This window comes from Phyllostomus discolor, chromosome 8 (assembly GCF_004126475.2).
Source record: "Phyllostomus discolor isolate MPI-MPIP mPhyDis1 chromosome 8, mPhyDis1.pri.v3, whole genome shotgun sequence".
NCBI lineage: Eukaryota > Metazoa > Chordata > Mammalia > Chiroptera > Phyllostomidae > Phyllostomus > Phyllostomus discolor.
In genome coordinates this window covers 18,149,077-18,162,859 of record NC_040910.2, presented here as the reverse complement: position 1 = coordinate 18,162,859, position 13,783 = coordinate 18,149,077, and the positions used below count along the sequence as shown (strand labels likewise).

The following is a 13,783-nucleotide window of genomic DNA, read 5'->3' as shown; positions in this document are numbered from 1 at the left end:
TTAGGTACCCAAAGAAAATATAAACAAGCATATATCAGGATATTTAAAAAGAAAAGGCTTTGGTAATTATATGTCTTAATTCTGTTACTCTTATCTTTGCTTTATAAAAGGTATTTATTTAAGCTTGTTCTTTTAGTTTTGATTTTCCCTTTTTTGGTGCTATTTTTATGTTTTTAATCTTAAATGGGCTGTTAGTTCTTGGTTGTTCTTTAGTTTAATTTCTCTGTGTAACTTTCCCTGATTCTACACAGTTCTTTTCCACTTCTCCCAAATACACAATATACGTCTTTTTTTTTAGCAGTATCTCATATTATAATTTTTTTTATTCCTCTGTCCCTGAACACTGAAAGGGGGAAGAAAGGGACTGCTTGTGTCCTGACTAAGCCTGCAGGAGATGTGTGGTGTCACTGCTGCGTGCCTGGTAACGTCCCAGCTGTCTTGTGCCTGTTCTTCTCTGACACCCCTGAAAAGCGTACCACATTCTGTCCTTTTTAATACGAGGACGCTGAGGCGCAAGGGTTTCAAATAACTTGCACAGGCATAAACGTGTCAGAGCCGAGGTTTGCACTCTGGTTGTCTGTTTCCGGAGTCTTCACAGTGCGAGTTACGGTTTCCATGAGAATGCAGTAATCACTCCTTCTGGCTTTTGTTTTCTTGCTTGTTTCGAGCTACTTTTATTTGAAATTTAAGCATAAGACTTAACTTATTTGTAAATAGTATTTATATTTGGCCATATGAGCCTTGAACAAGTAAGAGACCCTAGTTTGTATGTTTAAGAAAATCTATTGGTTAAGTGGATCTGTTGAGTTGAAAGATGATAGGTTTTGCTTAAGATCATCCACCTCTTGTGCAGATTACAAAAAGTAAAGCTTAAGAAATTAAAGCTTCTTGATTTCTGTCTCTCTGTGTATCCGTGGGTGTAATTACTACATATTATGTTAAGATATATTGCTGTCCTATATTATGATTTTAAAAATATAATTATTTGAGTTTAACCCTACCCATTATTTAAATTTCAGGTTATTTCATTGGCCATAGATACTAAGCATATTTTACTTTATTTACCAGACTGATACATGACATATGCAGGCATTGTTGAAGAAATCAGCTTTTGGTATTTACCTAAGACATTTGTGTTGTTTTTATTAATAAGTCCAAAGAAAGATTAAAAACAGAATATTCTCTGTGGATTTGACACACAAGTACAAACTGTAGCCTTCTTAGTGTTGTCTCACTTTTTTCAAATATCCTCTGAAAGCATTTTAAAACAAGTTTTTTTCAATTATCAGAAAAGCCTAAGGTAAAAAATTAGAACCTATATTATTTTTCAAAGTATTAAAAATATTGTTTGAAGACTGCAGTTTGTAGAGATAAGAACTCAACACACTGCATCCAGTCCATTAGAACTGTAAGAAATGGAAGAGATACTTTGTTTTGATAAGTGTTCTGCCTGTTTTAACCTTGAATGCTATTATCGGGTGGGATGATGCTATAGCTGTTTCATTGGCTTAGGCTTTTTCATGCTGAGAGAAATCAATACTTGGAGTCGTTGGATGACAGAAGAATCACTTCAGAATTAAAGGTGGCTGTCACACATTGTCAGTGGTTGACTTTCGTTTGCTATTGAGGGTTTTAAGCTTTCATTTTTCTATGTCTGTTTTTCAGGAGTCTTTGTAAGATTTCTTTGGATAACCTTTTTCTTTTTCCCCTGATTTGATTTTAAATCTGAGTTAAAGGGATTAGGTGCAAAGACCTCCAAAAGTGAAATATTGAAACGTTGCTTAATTTTTTGTCCCTTAGGTGATTTCCCTTTCAAATGGTTTCTAATTAGACGAGTAATTTATAGCGTGACTTGGGGACAAATTGGGAGGTAAGGTAGTACACACTTAAGTGTTTGTCATAAAGTACGTTTAGTTAATTAAAAATACAACATTCTTTAACCATGGAAAAGGCGGCAGGACCCTGTGTCCTGATGCGGAGTGCTGTGTGGTGTGATCCCACTCGCTGTGCACGGGAGCCCCCCCACCCCTGCTCCTTAGAAAACTACTGGCCTAACAAAGAGGAGGTGGGAGAGAGAACTTTCTTCTATTTTACATAACTATTGACTTTGTGATTTGTTTTTAAAAACATGTATGTGTTTTTTAAAAATTTAGAATACAATGTACTTTAATTGCTTAGTTAAATTAAGTGTTACTAAATTAGGAGAAGGGCCTATATAATATTTTTAAAGATTTTAGCTTTGAAATGTTTAACTGAAATGCATTTTTATTTCACAACAATAGGCAAACTTAATGAAAATTTGCTTAATAAGCTGTTTCTCATAAAACAGACTGAAGCTTAAGTCTAGAAACACTGTGTACTTAACATGATGTATTATGTACCTTCCTCTGCTGATATGTAAAGAAAGTGCTTGTCAGAAGCCCTCTAAGTATTTCTCTCTGATCAAAACCCAGTTTTGCTTTATTAAGCTAAATAGTGTTATACTGTTCTGATTTTCTGGAATGATTTTTTAAAAATATTTAAGTTTTTTAGCATTGTAATTTTTTTAAACCAAATTTTGAACTTTAATATAAATGGAGTCATAAATTGTGTTTTAACTTGGTATTTTTAGTTCAACATTATGTTTGTGAAATTCATTCAGTTTGTTAAATTTTTCTATTTTATTGTGGATGCTGTTTAATAGTTTTCTATTCCATGAGTGGACTATTCGTTGTTCATAATCTCTTCTGTTGATTGTCAGTTGGGTTGTTTTCAGTGTTTAGCTGTTAGGAATAGTGCTGTTCTCACCCTTTTCAAGTCAGTCTTCTGATGGACATGCTCATGCATTTCAGTAGAGTGGAATTACTTGACGTAAAATGTGCATGTTTTGTTTTTTATAGGTTTTGCCATGCTGTTTTGCAACAGTGTGCGCAACTCCTAACATCAGTATATTGCTGTTCCCAGTAATTCACATTCTCATTGACAACTGATTAGTAGTTTTTATTTTAGCATTCTGTTAGTTGTGTTGTGTTACCTCATTGTATTTTTATTTTGGATTTTATTTACCTATGAAGCTGTACATCTTTTCTCCTGTTCATTATATATTATCTGTTTTTCACTTTTGTGAAGTACTTGTCTCTTATCCAGTGTTTTATTGCATATCTGTCCTCTAAGGATTTGAGGCAGGTATTTACCTATTTAGAATATGAGCTTATTTTTGCACATGAGTATTTTAACTACCTTCTTCCCTGTCATTGCCCATTTAATTTCTAAAAGTGTACTAAATAAACTTCTTGAGGTATAGTTTATGTGTAATAAGATATACCCAATTAAATATACAGTTTGATGAGTTTTGACAAGTGTGTATACCTGTGTAATAGTTATCATCAAGATATAGACAGTTTCTGTCATTTTAGAGAATTCCCTTGTGATTCATTGTGGTTAGTTTCTCTATGTATACATACACCCAACCTTAGGCAACTGCTCCTCTAGTTTCTGTTATAGATAGTTTTGCATAATATACAATTTCATACAAATGGAATTCTCTAATAGGTACTCTAAGGTCTGGATTCTTTTGATTAGTATAATTTTTTAATCATCCACAGTAATGTGTGCATGACTCATTTGTTACTTTTCATTGCTAAGGCATAACTTTGTTCATCCACTCATCTATAGGTGGATTTTGGGTCATTTCCATTGTTTGGCTCTATTACTAAAATAACTGTGGGCATTTCATATAATACAGTTTTGTGTAAATATGTTCTTTTTGAGGAAATGTCTAGGAGTGGAATTGCTAGGTGCTGTTGTAAAGACACATTTAAGCTTACAAGAAACTGCCAAATAATCTTCTGAAGTAGCTATAGATTTGATACTCCAACCAGCTAGGTAGGTATGACAGTTCCATTTGCTTTACATCCTTGCCCCAATATTCAGTATCGTCAGTCTTTTTAATTACAGTCTTTTAGTGGGTATATAGTGACAGCATTTTGTGGTTTTAATTTCAGTTTTTCTCTTGTGTACTTACTAGTCATTTGTATATCCTTTATGAAGTGTCTGTTCAAATCTTTTGCCCATTACTTTAAATTGGTTTGTTTGTCTTACTGAGTTATAAGTGTTCTTTATATATTCTGTAAGGAAACTGTCAGTTATATGTATGGTGATATTTTTTCTTTTTAGTCTGTGGCTTACCTTTTCATTTTCCAAATACCTTTTAAAGAGCAGATTTTGTAAATTTTGATTATGTCCATTTTTTCAATTTTTTAATGGTTATGATTTTCTTTCTTTTTTATGTTCACCTGAGGACATGCTTATTGATTTTAGAAAGAAGGGAAGGGAGGGAGAAATAGAGGGAGAGAAACATTGATCAGTTGCCTCTTGTATTCACCCCAACTGGGAGGAACCTGCAACCTAGGCTTGTGCTCTGATTGGTGATTGAACCCGTGACCTTTCCATTTATGGGATGATGCTCCAGTTAACTGAGCCACCCAGTCAGGGCTGGTTTTCTTTTCTGGCTCCTTTTAGGAATTCTCTGTTTACTCCAAGGTCATCCTGTGTTTTTTTTCAAGTGTCATGGTTTCAGCTTTTATGTCTAAGCCTTTGAGTCATTTTGAATTAAACAATTCATATACGGCAAAAGGCAAGTTTCTTTGTTGTTTCTGTTCCTGTGGGTAGCCAGATGTTTTGGCACCATTTGTTGAAAGGATATTCTTTCTTCATGTAATAACCTAAAAATCCTCTTGATTTCTAATTGTATAGTATGATTCAAACAGTATAATCCCCTACAATTTTTTTAGAAAATTATCTTGCTAATATTGTTCTCTTCTGTTCATAGACATTTTATAATCAGCTTGTCAATATCCATAAAAAAGCCTGCTAACAATTTAAGTATTTTTGTTAAACTTATAAAATCATTTTGAAGAAAGTAGATATTTTAACAATATTGAGTGTCAAATTCTATAAATTCCTCCACTTATTTAGTCTTTAATTTATCTTAGCATTGTTTTATAGTTTTATTACATATATTATATATTGCTAAATATTTCATTTTTATAATGCACGTGTAAATGATATTATTTATTTTAATTTTCTGGTTGGTTATTGCCAGTGTATAGAAACATAGATTAATTTTTAGTAATTTCTTGTATTTAAGAAACTTGTCAAATTCATAAAATTCAGTAGTTTTTTTCCCTAGAAGTCTTAAAATTATTATATCCATGAACATGACTACAAATGAAGACTGTGTTATTCCTTCCTTTTCAAACTATCTTTTTATTTCTTTTTGCTGCCTCATTAAGTTGGTTAGGATGGTAGTTTACAGTACTGAATGGCAGTCATAAGAGAGCACATACTTGTTTTCTCCCCAGTTTTAGCTGAATGATTTTCACAGGTGCCCTTCCGAAAGTTTAAGAAATCTCTTTCAAGTCCTAGTTCGTAAGTGGGTTTTACCCCCTCATCACGAAAAGGTTTTGAATGTTATAAAATTCTTTTAAAAAATCTATTTGAGGTGATGATATATTTTTCTCCATTTTTTATTTCATGGAAAATTATGTTGGTTGATACTCAAACAGCAAATTAACCTTGTATTCCATGGAAAAACTTCATTCCTCATGATGTACAACCCATTTTTTGTATAGGTGAATGGGAGTATTTTGTTTTTCTTTTTTTTTTTTAAGATTTTATTTTATTTATTTATTTTTTTTTAGAGAGGGAAGGGAGGGAGAAAGAGAGAGAGAGAAACATCAATGTGGGGTTGCTGGGGATCATGGCCTGCAACCCAGGAATGTACCCTGACTGGGAATCGAACGTGCGACACTTTGGTTCGCAGCCCACGCTCAATCCACTGAGCTATGCCATCCAGGGCTGTGAGTATTTTCTTAAGGAGTTTTGTGTTTAGTTCCACAAATTATATTGGTTTTTAGTTTTCTATTCCTGGAATGTAAAATTAGTTGCAGTGTATTTCATAGCCTCTATTATCTGAATGAGTTGAAGATTTGTATTATTTCCTCCTTAAATATTTAATATTTCCTAATATTCCCTTTAAGACTATAAATTGTCCTTTAAATGCTGCTGTAGCTTAATTTCCACAAGTATTTCTAATTTTATTTATGATCACTAATCCATAATAATTTCAGTACAAAATTATTTAATTTTCAATTATTTTGAACTTTTCAGATATGATTTTTTACATTAAATATTTAGATGAAAATTTGAGAAGACTTCTTCTAGATTTATGTATCTTTGTGTAACTTCATTTTCTCTAGTAGTCTGTCCTTCAAATTACCATTTTACCTTTTCAGTAAGTGTCTTTAATCTCGTTTCACATGCAAAAGCTATGGGAGAAATATATCTCTTGACCTTGAAAATGTCTTGAGGATAATTGAGGAGTAGCATGAGTGTATCTGGCATGTAGGATGCATAGGTAAGCATGTCAAAGGACAGGCTACACATTAATGAATTGTAGAAGACACAAGTTCTAGCCAGTAAAATTTAGTCTTAATTGTTAAATATTTTAGACAGCCATGTACTTTTTTTTTTTTTAAAGAATTGGGTATATAAATGTAAATATGCCCGTGCTTATGCCAAAATAAATTCTTCTAGAAATGATTCTGGGACTGTCTATAGAAGAACAGTTAATTTGCATGAGAGGGCAGTTAAAGATTATTTGAGGAGCTGAATGTTGAACTAAGATCTGTATAAGGGCAGGGGTGAGAGTGATGTGGAGGTTTTGCTAAACTGAATCATGTATGAAGTAAGGGACTTGAAAGTCATTGATGGTAGCAGTAAAAAAGCTTGCCCTTTGAAGTGTAATAGCGTATTTGGGGCAAAGATGGCAGCTTCAGTTTTATACGTATTTAACGCTAGGGATTTTTTGGATGATTAGAGATTATCCTGCAGATAGACATGTGGGAACAGTTTCAGAAAACAACCACGTCTGATATGAAAATTTTGAAAGCTAGGTTCAAATTGGTAATAGTAGATGATATGGGAGTAGATGGTTTTGCCAAGATAAATTTCACAAAGCTGTGCCCAGACAAAACCCAGCTGTCTTCAGCAAGACCAAAACCAAAGGCAGTGTCCAGAATTCATGCTCCATCTTAAAAGTACCATCCTTTGGATCCTGAGATGGCTGCCATGTAGCCATCCAGATAGTTTAGCTTGCTCCCAGCTTCTGTCCTGCTTTAGGTTGCCTCTGGAGGCAGCCCACGGAGCTGGCACCACCATTGGCCTTGTGGTTTCTAGGGTTGCACTGTCCCATGCTGCAGGTGGGCATGCATGAAAAGGCACCAGCAGATGCTCCCCCAGGTCAGAGAGAGAGAGGGAGAGGGAAGGAGGGAAGGGAGAGAGAGAGAGAGACCCCGAGGGAGACTAAGACCCTCCTGGAGTCCATGGGCTACGAGCTCGCTCAGGCTTTGTGGCCCTTGGAGAGGACAGGCCTTGGAGAGGACAGTAGACCTTCTTAGTGCACGTCCTGAGCAGCAGCCACATGCAAGAGAGAGATTTCTTTGTTCCCTGGGTTTATATTAGTTTTGGGTATTGGACGGACTGGTGCAATCTCAGAATGACTAGTTAAGTTCCTAAACTTTTGTGCGCTTTGGGTGGGTCCACATCCTTTCCAATCCCTTCTTTTCCCCAGGCTAGACTGACAGGCCTCTTTGGTCCAGCACCTGTCCGTGCTGCCATTTCAACTTATATTGTGCATCTACCTGTCTTTCCCTAGCCCCATCCCCATTCTGGTACCAGAAGGGGGTAGGAGGACTTTTTAGCTCTTATCCAGCTATGTTGCAGGGGTTGCGTGTGGTCAGTGTAAGAACATCCTCCTGCTGCCATCTTGCCTGGGGTGGGATGCATGCACTCAGTTACCCGGGCAACATCACAGGCCCACAGGAGTGCTGTGAAACTAACTGCCTTATCATGGCCTTGGGCAGTCCGTGAAGGTATTGGTTGGCTACGTGCCATGCCCTCAGTGCCCTTTCCTGGGGGTCTAGACAAACTGTCTATCAATATCATGATCACCAAAAACGATGATTAGAGGTGACAGGAGGATACTAGAGCAATCTGCTTGACTTTTTTTTTAGTCCTTACCTGAAGACATGTTTTCATTTGCACTGGAGGGAGGGAAGGGGGGAGAGTGAGAGAGAGAGAAACATTGATGCAAGAGAGAAGCATCGATCAATGGCCTCCACCATGTGCCTGTACTGGGGATTGTATGTGTCTGTACTGGGGACTGAACCTAGGCATGCGTCCTGACCAGGAATTGAAACAGCAGCCCTTTAGTTATGGGGTGACACTCCAACCAACGAGCCACACTGGCCTGGCAAGGAATCTGCTTAATTTTAATTTCACGTCTTTTTAAGAATGCAAAGGACAAATAGTCAAGTTAGGTAGTACCATAGCATGTGGAAGGGAAGACCAAATGTGATATTGCTTTATTTATTTACATTTAAAGAACTCGAATAGTCACTTGAGTTATAAATTGCCAGTCTACATTGTGTCTCCTTTTGATTATTTCCTTTTATTTTCCCTACAAGTAAGTGAATTTCTTTTAAGTAGGTATATTGATGTTATCTTTATTTATTAATGCTTTGGTAATAAATCTTGGATTTCCATAGCAATAATCAAATACATTTTAAGTGTTAGTTCCCAAGATGCGTGCTTCATTTCTTTTTAGATCCAGATATTTTTGTGGCCATCCTTGTGAAGTCGTATTATCTAGTTTGTATTGTTTAAAACCGGAAAACAGAAAAGTTGATATGAAGTAAAATAATGAAAGTACTAGACCTGACCCTTGATATTATTAATAGATGGCACATTTTGGTAGATTTTCTTGGAATACCTGTGTTCAACCTTTAAACATAAGCGCACACACATACACAAATATATAACCCACCAATAAGTAACATGTACTTGATCTTGAAGCTGATATTCCTGATCCGTGATGGATGTAGAATGATACATCACACGTAGAATATATCATTGGCTTTTAATTAGAACATGTTCAAAACACATTTTAAAGATATTTAAAAAATAGATAGGAGTTCATTATATCTTTACAAAACATTCCTGTTTGTTTTCCTTTTATCATATTTTAAGGTCAGATGTGACTGATATTCCACAATGAGACAGAGATTGATAATCGGAAAAGAATGGCACTTTAATGTGATTTATATCTATAGATTTTATGTCAGATATGAAAAGTTGCTGTTTAAATTGCAAAAGAGAATCCATTAGAGAACACTTTAAACCATTTTACTATTTAGCTTACCTTGGACTCTTTTTAGGATTATGCCTTTTCAAATAAACTTGAAGAGCTTACCAAATGTTTACGAGATGTAACTTGAAAAAGTTAAATTATTTTTAATATAATAGGCTATTAAATAATGCATTTTTGTAATTCTAGTACTTTTTAATATGAACATATATGGTATTGCAGGGGAGTGTAGAAGCCAGTGAGTGATTTTCTAATTTCTGTCAATAGTTTAATTTTCTCTGAGGATGTTAGGCCAGAGCAGGCAATGGATGTAGCAGGGAGTGCTGGAGATATAAAAATTCTGCAGATGTGTGCCGCTGTGTCCTGTTTGTTTCAGTATGTGGTGGGGTTGGGTACGATGCAACCTCTAAAGTGCTGCCTAGTTCTTGAACAAATCTCTGAAAACATCACATGACGGTTGACATTTCATTCCACGTAGTAATTCACTGGTTATCTTCTCTTAAACTACTCTTCCTTTAAATGTTTGTTAATCATTTTCTTTTATTTGCTCAAATTAAAAGCTAAACTGCCTTGTGGTTTATTTGGTCAGTCATTTAATATAGCACGTGGCAATTGCCCTTAAATTCTTACAAATTAATCTAGTTTCCAGCATGATTCATTTTATCCACATGATAGTTTAGTTGAAGTACCAGTTTTCATTTAATAGTATTTTTTAAAACTATGCTGTCAAATGTTGCCCAAAATCTTCTAATTGTTCAGTTTTTAGAGCCATTGTAATCCTTCCATTTTTCAGATGAGGATAGTTTGGCAAACGAGCTGAAGCTAGTTAGATGCCTAGTCTGATGGGAGATACTACCAAGGGTGATACTTGAATCTGATTTCTATTTTGCCTCCCAGTCTTAATGTTCATTCACCTATACAGGGTTGGACAAGAGTAGGTTTACAGTTATGAGTATGTGAGTTTATTCTTATAATTTATTAATTATTATATTATTTATTTAGATTGCTTCCATAAGAATAACTGAAAACCTGTATTTGCCTACCCCTACATATTATATGAGGGAGGACCCAAAAAGACTCAGAATTTATTTGTAAAAAAATTTACATTTATTCTTACATGTTTAAACTTCGGTCACCTTCAAAGTACTCTCCATTCGATGCAATAAACCTATTGAGATGTTTCTCTGCTACTCAAAACAGCTTTTGAACTCATCAGTTTTGATGCCTTTTAGTGCTTCTGCTGTTTTTGTTTGTTTGTTTCACTTCTTCCACATCTGCAAAACGTTTCCCTTTGAGGACTTTTTTCATTTCGGGAAAGAAAAAGATGTCGCTAGGGGTAAGATCTGATGAACAGGGAGGGTTGGGCATGGGAGTCACACCGTTTTTGGTCAAAAACTGATGAACACTCGGTGTGGTTGTGGGAGGTGTACTCAAAATCACCCATCATGAAATGTGCAAACACATTTCAAGAGTCTTTAGAAAAATTGACTGAAGCTGAACGCAGCCTCTCACAACAAGGCCAGCTGGTCCACTGCTACAGATGGGTTCCTAGAACACTCACCTAGCAGGGGGAGTCTGTGCTACGAGGGGCCCGCCCTCCAGAAGATAATTCTGGTGTTTTTTGGGTACTCCCTTGTACGTTTTCCATATATATATATATATATAGTACTTGATTCTTAGTGGCAGTATTTAATACTCAGTATGCATTTCAGAGTTTCTTCTACTTTTTTTTCTTTTATCCTCACTTGAGGACATAATAATTGATTTTAGAGAGAGGGGAAGGGAGGGAGAGAGATAGGGAGAAAAACATTGATATGAGAGAGAAACATCGATTGGTTGCCCTTTGTACCGATCCCTGGTTGCCCTGATCAGGGACTGAACCTGCAGCCTATGCTTGTACCCTGACCTGGAGTACAGGCCTTTCCGTTACAGGAGGACGCTTCAGTCAACCGAGCCACACCAGCCAGGCTCTTCCTCCATTTCTTTATTTGTATTTTGTACTTGGGTCAAACTGCACTGCTTCTCCCCTGAAGCTGACCCATGTTTGTCTGCCATGCCTTTGCTTCAAGGTTCTCTTAACTTGCATCCAAAAATGACTTGTCTTTCTCAAAATCTTCCATTTTTTTGTCGTCTTCATAGCATTTTATATAGTCCTCTTACTATTTTTGGTTAAACCTCGTTAAGAATCATCTTTAGCTTCAGTGATTTAACGTCAGTGACGTGCACTTTTACCACCACTCCCCTCAATCCATATGCAACCCTCTCTCTGCTACTTGTAATTTGGCCCTTTGCATCTTCCCTGATTAGCTTCTCCTGATTATTCAGTTCTCTGCTTAAATATTACACACTTCTGAGTGTATTTTATGAATGTAGAGAAATAAATTATTGGAATATTGTTGTGGTGATAGTATGTCACTAAATCCCAGTTAATTCCATTAATGAAGAATATAAAAGTAACTTTAAATGTTGGGTGGAGGCGGGCAAAGGGGGAAAAAGTGGGAACAACTGTAACAGAGTAAACAATAAAAAATAAAGAAAAAATGTGTGGTTGGCTCAATTCATATTAGGAATTATTTCATGATGCATTTTGAAGTATTTTCCTATATTTTTATAGGATTAATAGATGTTCCTTTTTTTTCTATTCCAGTCACTCTGTGCCCAGTATTCTGCAGACAAGCGAGAAGATGAGAAGATGTGCGATCATTTGATAAGAGCAGCTAAATATCGAGACCACGTGACAGCAACTCAACTAATCCAGAAAATAATTAACATTCTCACAGACAAGCATGGAGCCTGGGGAAATTCTGCAGTCAGGTAAAGTGAACCTCCAGGATTTGGCCACTGGTGTATCCTACAAAGGCCTAGATTTAGATAAATGGCTTTGGGTATGATTAGGGCCAGATGAAGAACAGAGTAATTTAACTTTGTATTTTATCATTTATGAATTCAAAGCAAAGGGGAGGGAGAAAACCAGTATGGGTACAGTTACAGATCTTTGTAGATACTTCATTTCCCTCAACTACTTCTAAAAAATATTTACTCATATATTTATTCATTTTGAAGTGAGTTTTCAGGAAAGTAATTAATGCAAGTGATTTTATTTTAGCTACAGGTATATTTTAATTTTTTATAAGTACAATATATTATTTTAAGATTAAAAAATTACTGTATTTTGCCATGTGTAAGCACACTTGCCCAAACTTTTGAGGGGAAAGTAAGGATGTGCATTATACATGGTTATAATGATTACATCCCATGGATATAATAATGGGCATGACAGTCCCACGTGTGTTGCACACAGAAATGTAGGTGTGCATTGTACACGGGGTGCACATTATGCACAGCAAAATACGGGGCATTTCCTAGTTATACTTTTGAACTTTTAACACATAAATTTGAAAACATAAGTGTTGTTTCTTGAATTGCATTGCAAATTTTAAGAGTAGGGTGATAAAAATAGTTAAATGCCCTCTTTAAAATTTTATACACTTTATCTACCTTCTTGTAAGGTTAACAAATTGAGCGTGCTAATTTTGATTCTGATCTCTGGAAACAAAAAATTAAAATGACTACTTCTAGGATGAAGGAGCTTAGATTATAAAATTTAATCTCATTTGAATATTTTATGCTATAGATCTTTGAAATATGCTTTGACTTAGTTAAGTAATGTTAGTGAATAAAGTTCTATATAATTCATCATTAGAGATATTTTCAGTTCCTCATTTCTGTGTAACTTTTGCTAGAATACAGCAAAAAATGGAAATATAATGCTTGTACATTATATGTAGGTATAATTGGTTTTCACTTGTATTTTAAGCAACTGAAGTGTCTAGCAAACATCTAAGTCTAGCTTTAGAAATTTTCCAGTGAATAGAAAATAATTTAAATTTTTTTTAAAAAGTTGAACCTTAAATTATTTGAGCCGGAAGCTACTTTTTATGGGTTTTTAAAAGTTAAATGTATTGGGGTGACCTTGGTTAGTAACATTACATAAGTTTTAGGTGTATCATTCTATGTAGTACACCACCTGTGTATTTCACTGTGTGCTCATCCCCCAATTCCAGTCTCTTCCTGGCCCCTTACACTTGACCTTCTTCACCCTTTTTATCCCTTTGCACAGCTTCCCCTCTGGTAACAGCCATAATGTTGTCTGTGTCTATGAGTTTGTTTTGTTTTATCACACACACGTGGCTGCGGTCCTATGATTTTTGTCTTTTTTTAGCTGACTTTACTTAGCATGATATTCTCACAGTTCATCCATGTTGTCACAAAATGACAATATTTCATCCTTTTTCATGTCTGAGTGATACCATCTTCCTTACCCAGTCCTCAGTCAGAGGACACGTAGGTTGTCCCATGTTTTGGCTATTGTAATAGTGCTGTGATGAACATTGAGGGTGTTTTTGCTTTTAGTACAAATATATAACATAAAATATAGAACAGATATAGCTTATTATATGATGCTTATTATGAAGAACACTTAAATAAAATGAATTACACTTCTGGATATATCATTTTTGGTATTCAGAAGAATGAACGCAGCCCAGGGACTTTAGGGCAAAGGACACTGAATGAATGAAGGCAGGAACCCAGTTT

The 13,783-nt window shown here is 35.4% G+C and overlaps 1 protein-coding gene across 9 annotated transcripts in view; it reads left to right on the top strand.

Annotated features, from left to right (window-relative positions):
* LRBA (LPS responsive beige-like anchor protein) overlaps nucleotides 1-13,783 on the top strand; it is a 512,136-nt gene that overhangs the window by 203,281 nt on the left and 295,072 nt on the right. For all 9 annotated transcript variants that reach the window (XM_036031880.1, XM_036031882.1, XM_036031879.1 and 6 more), the window contains one exon: nucleotides 11,835-12,001. In XM_036031880.1, the coding sequence (XP_035887773.1) occupies nucleotides 11,835-12,001 (167 nt within the window). The remainder of the gene's footprint in view (nucleotides 1-11,834; nucleotides 12,002-13,783) is intronic.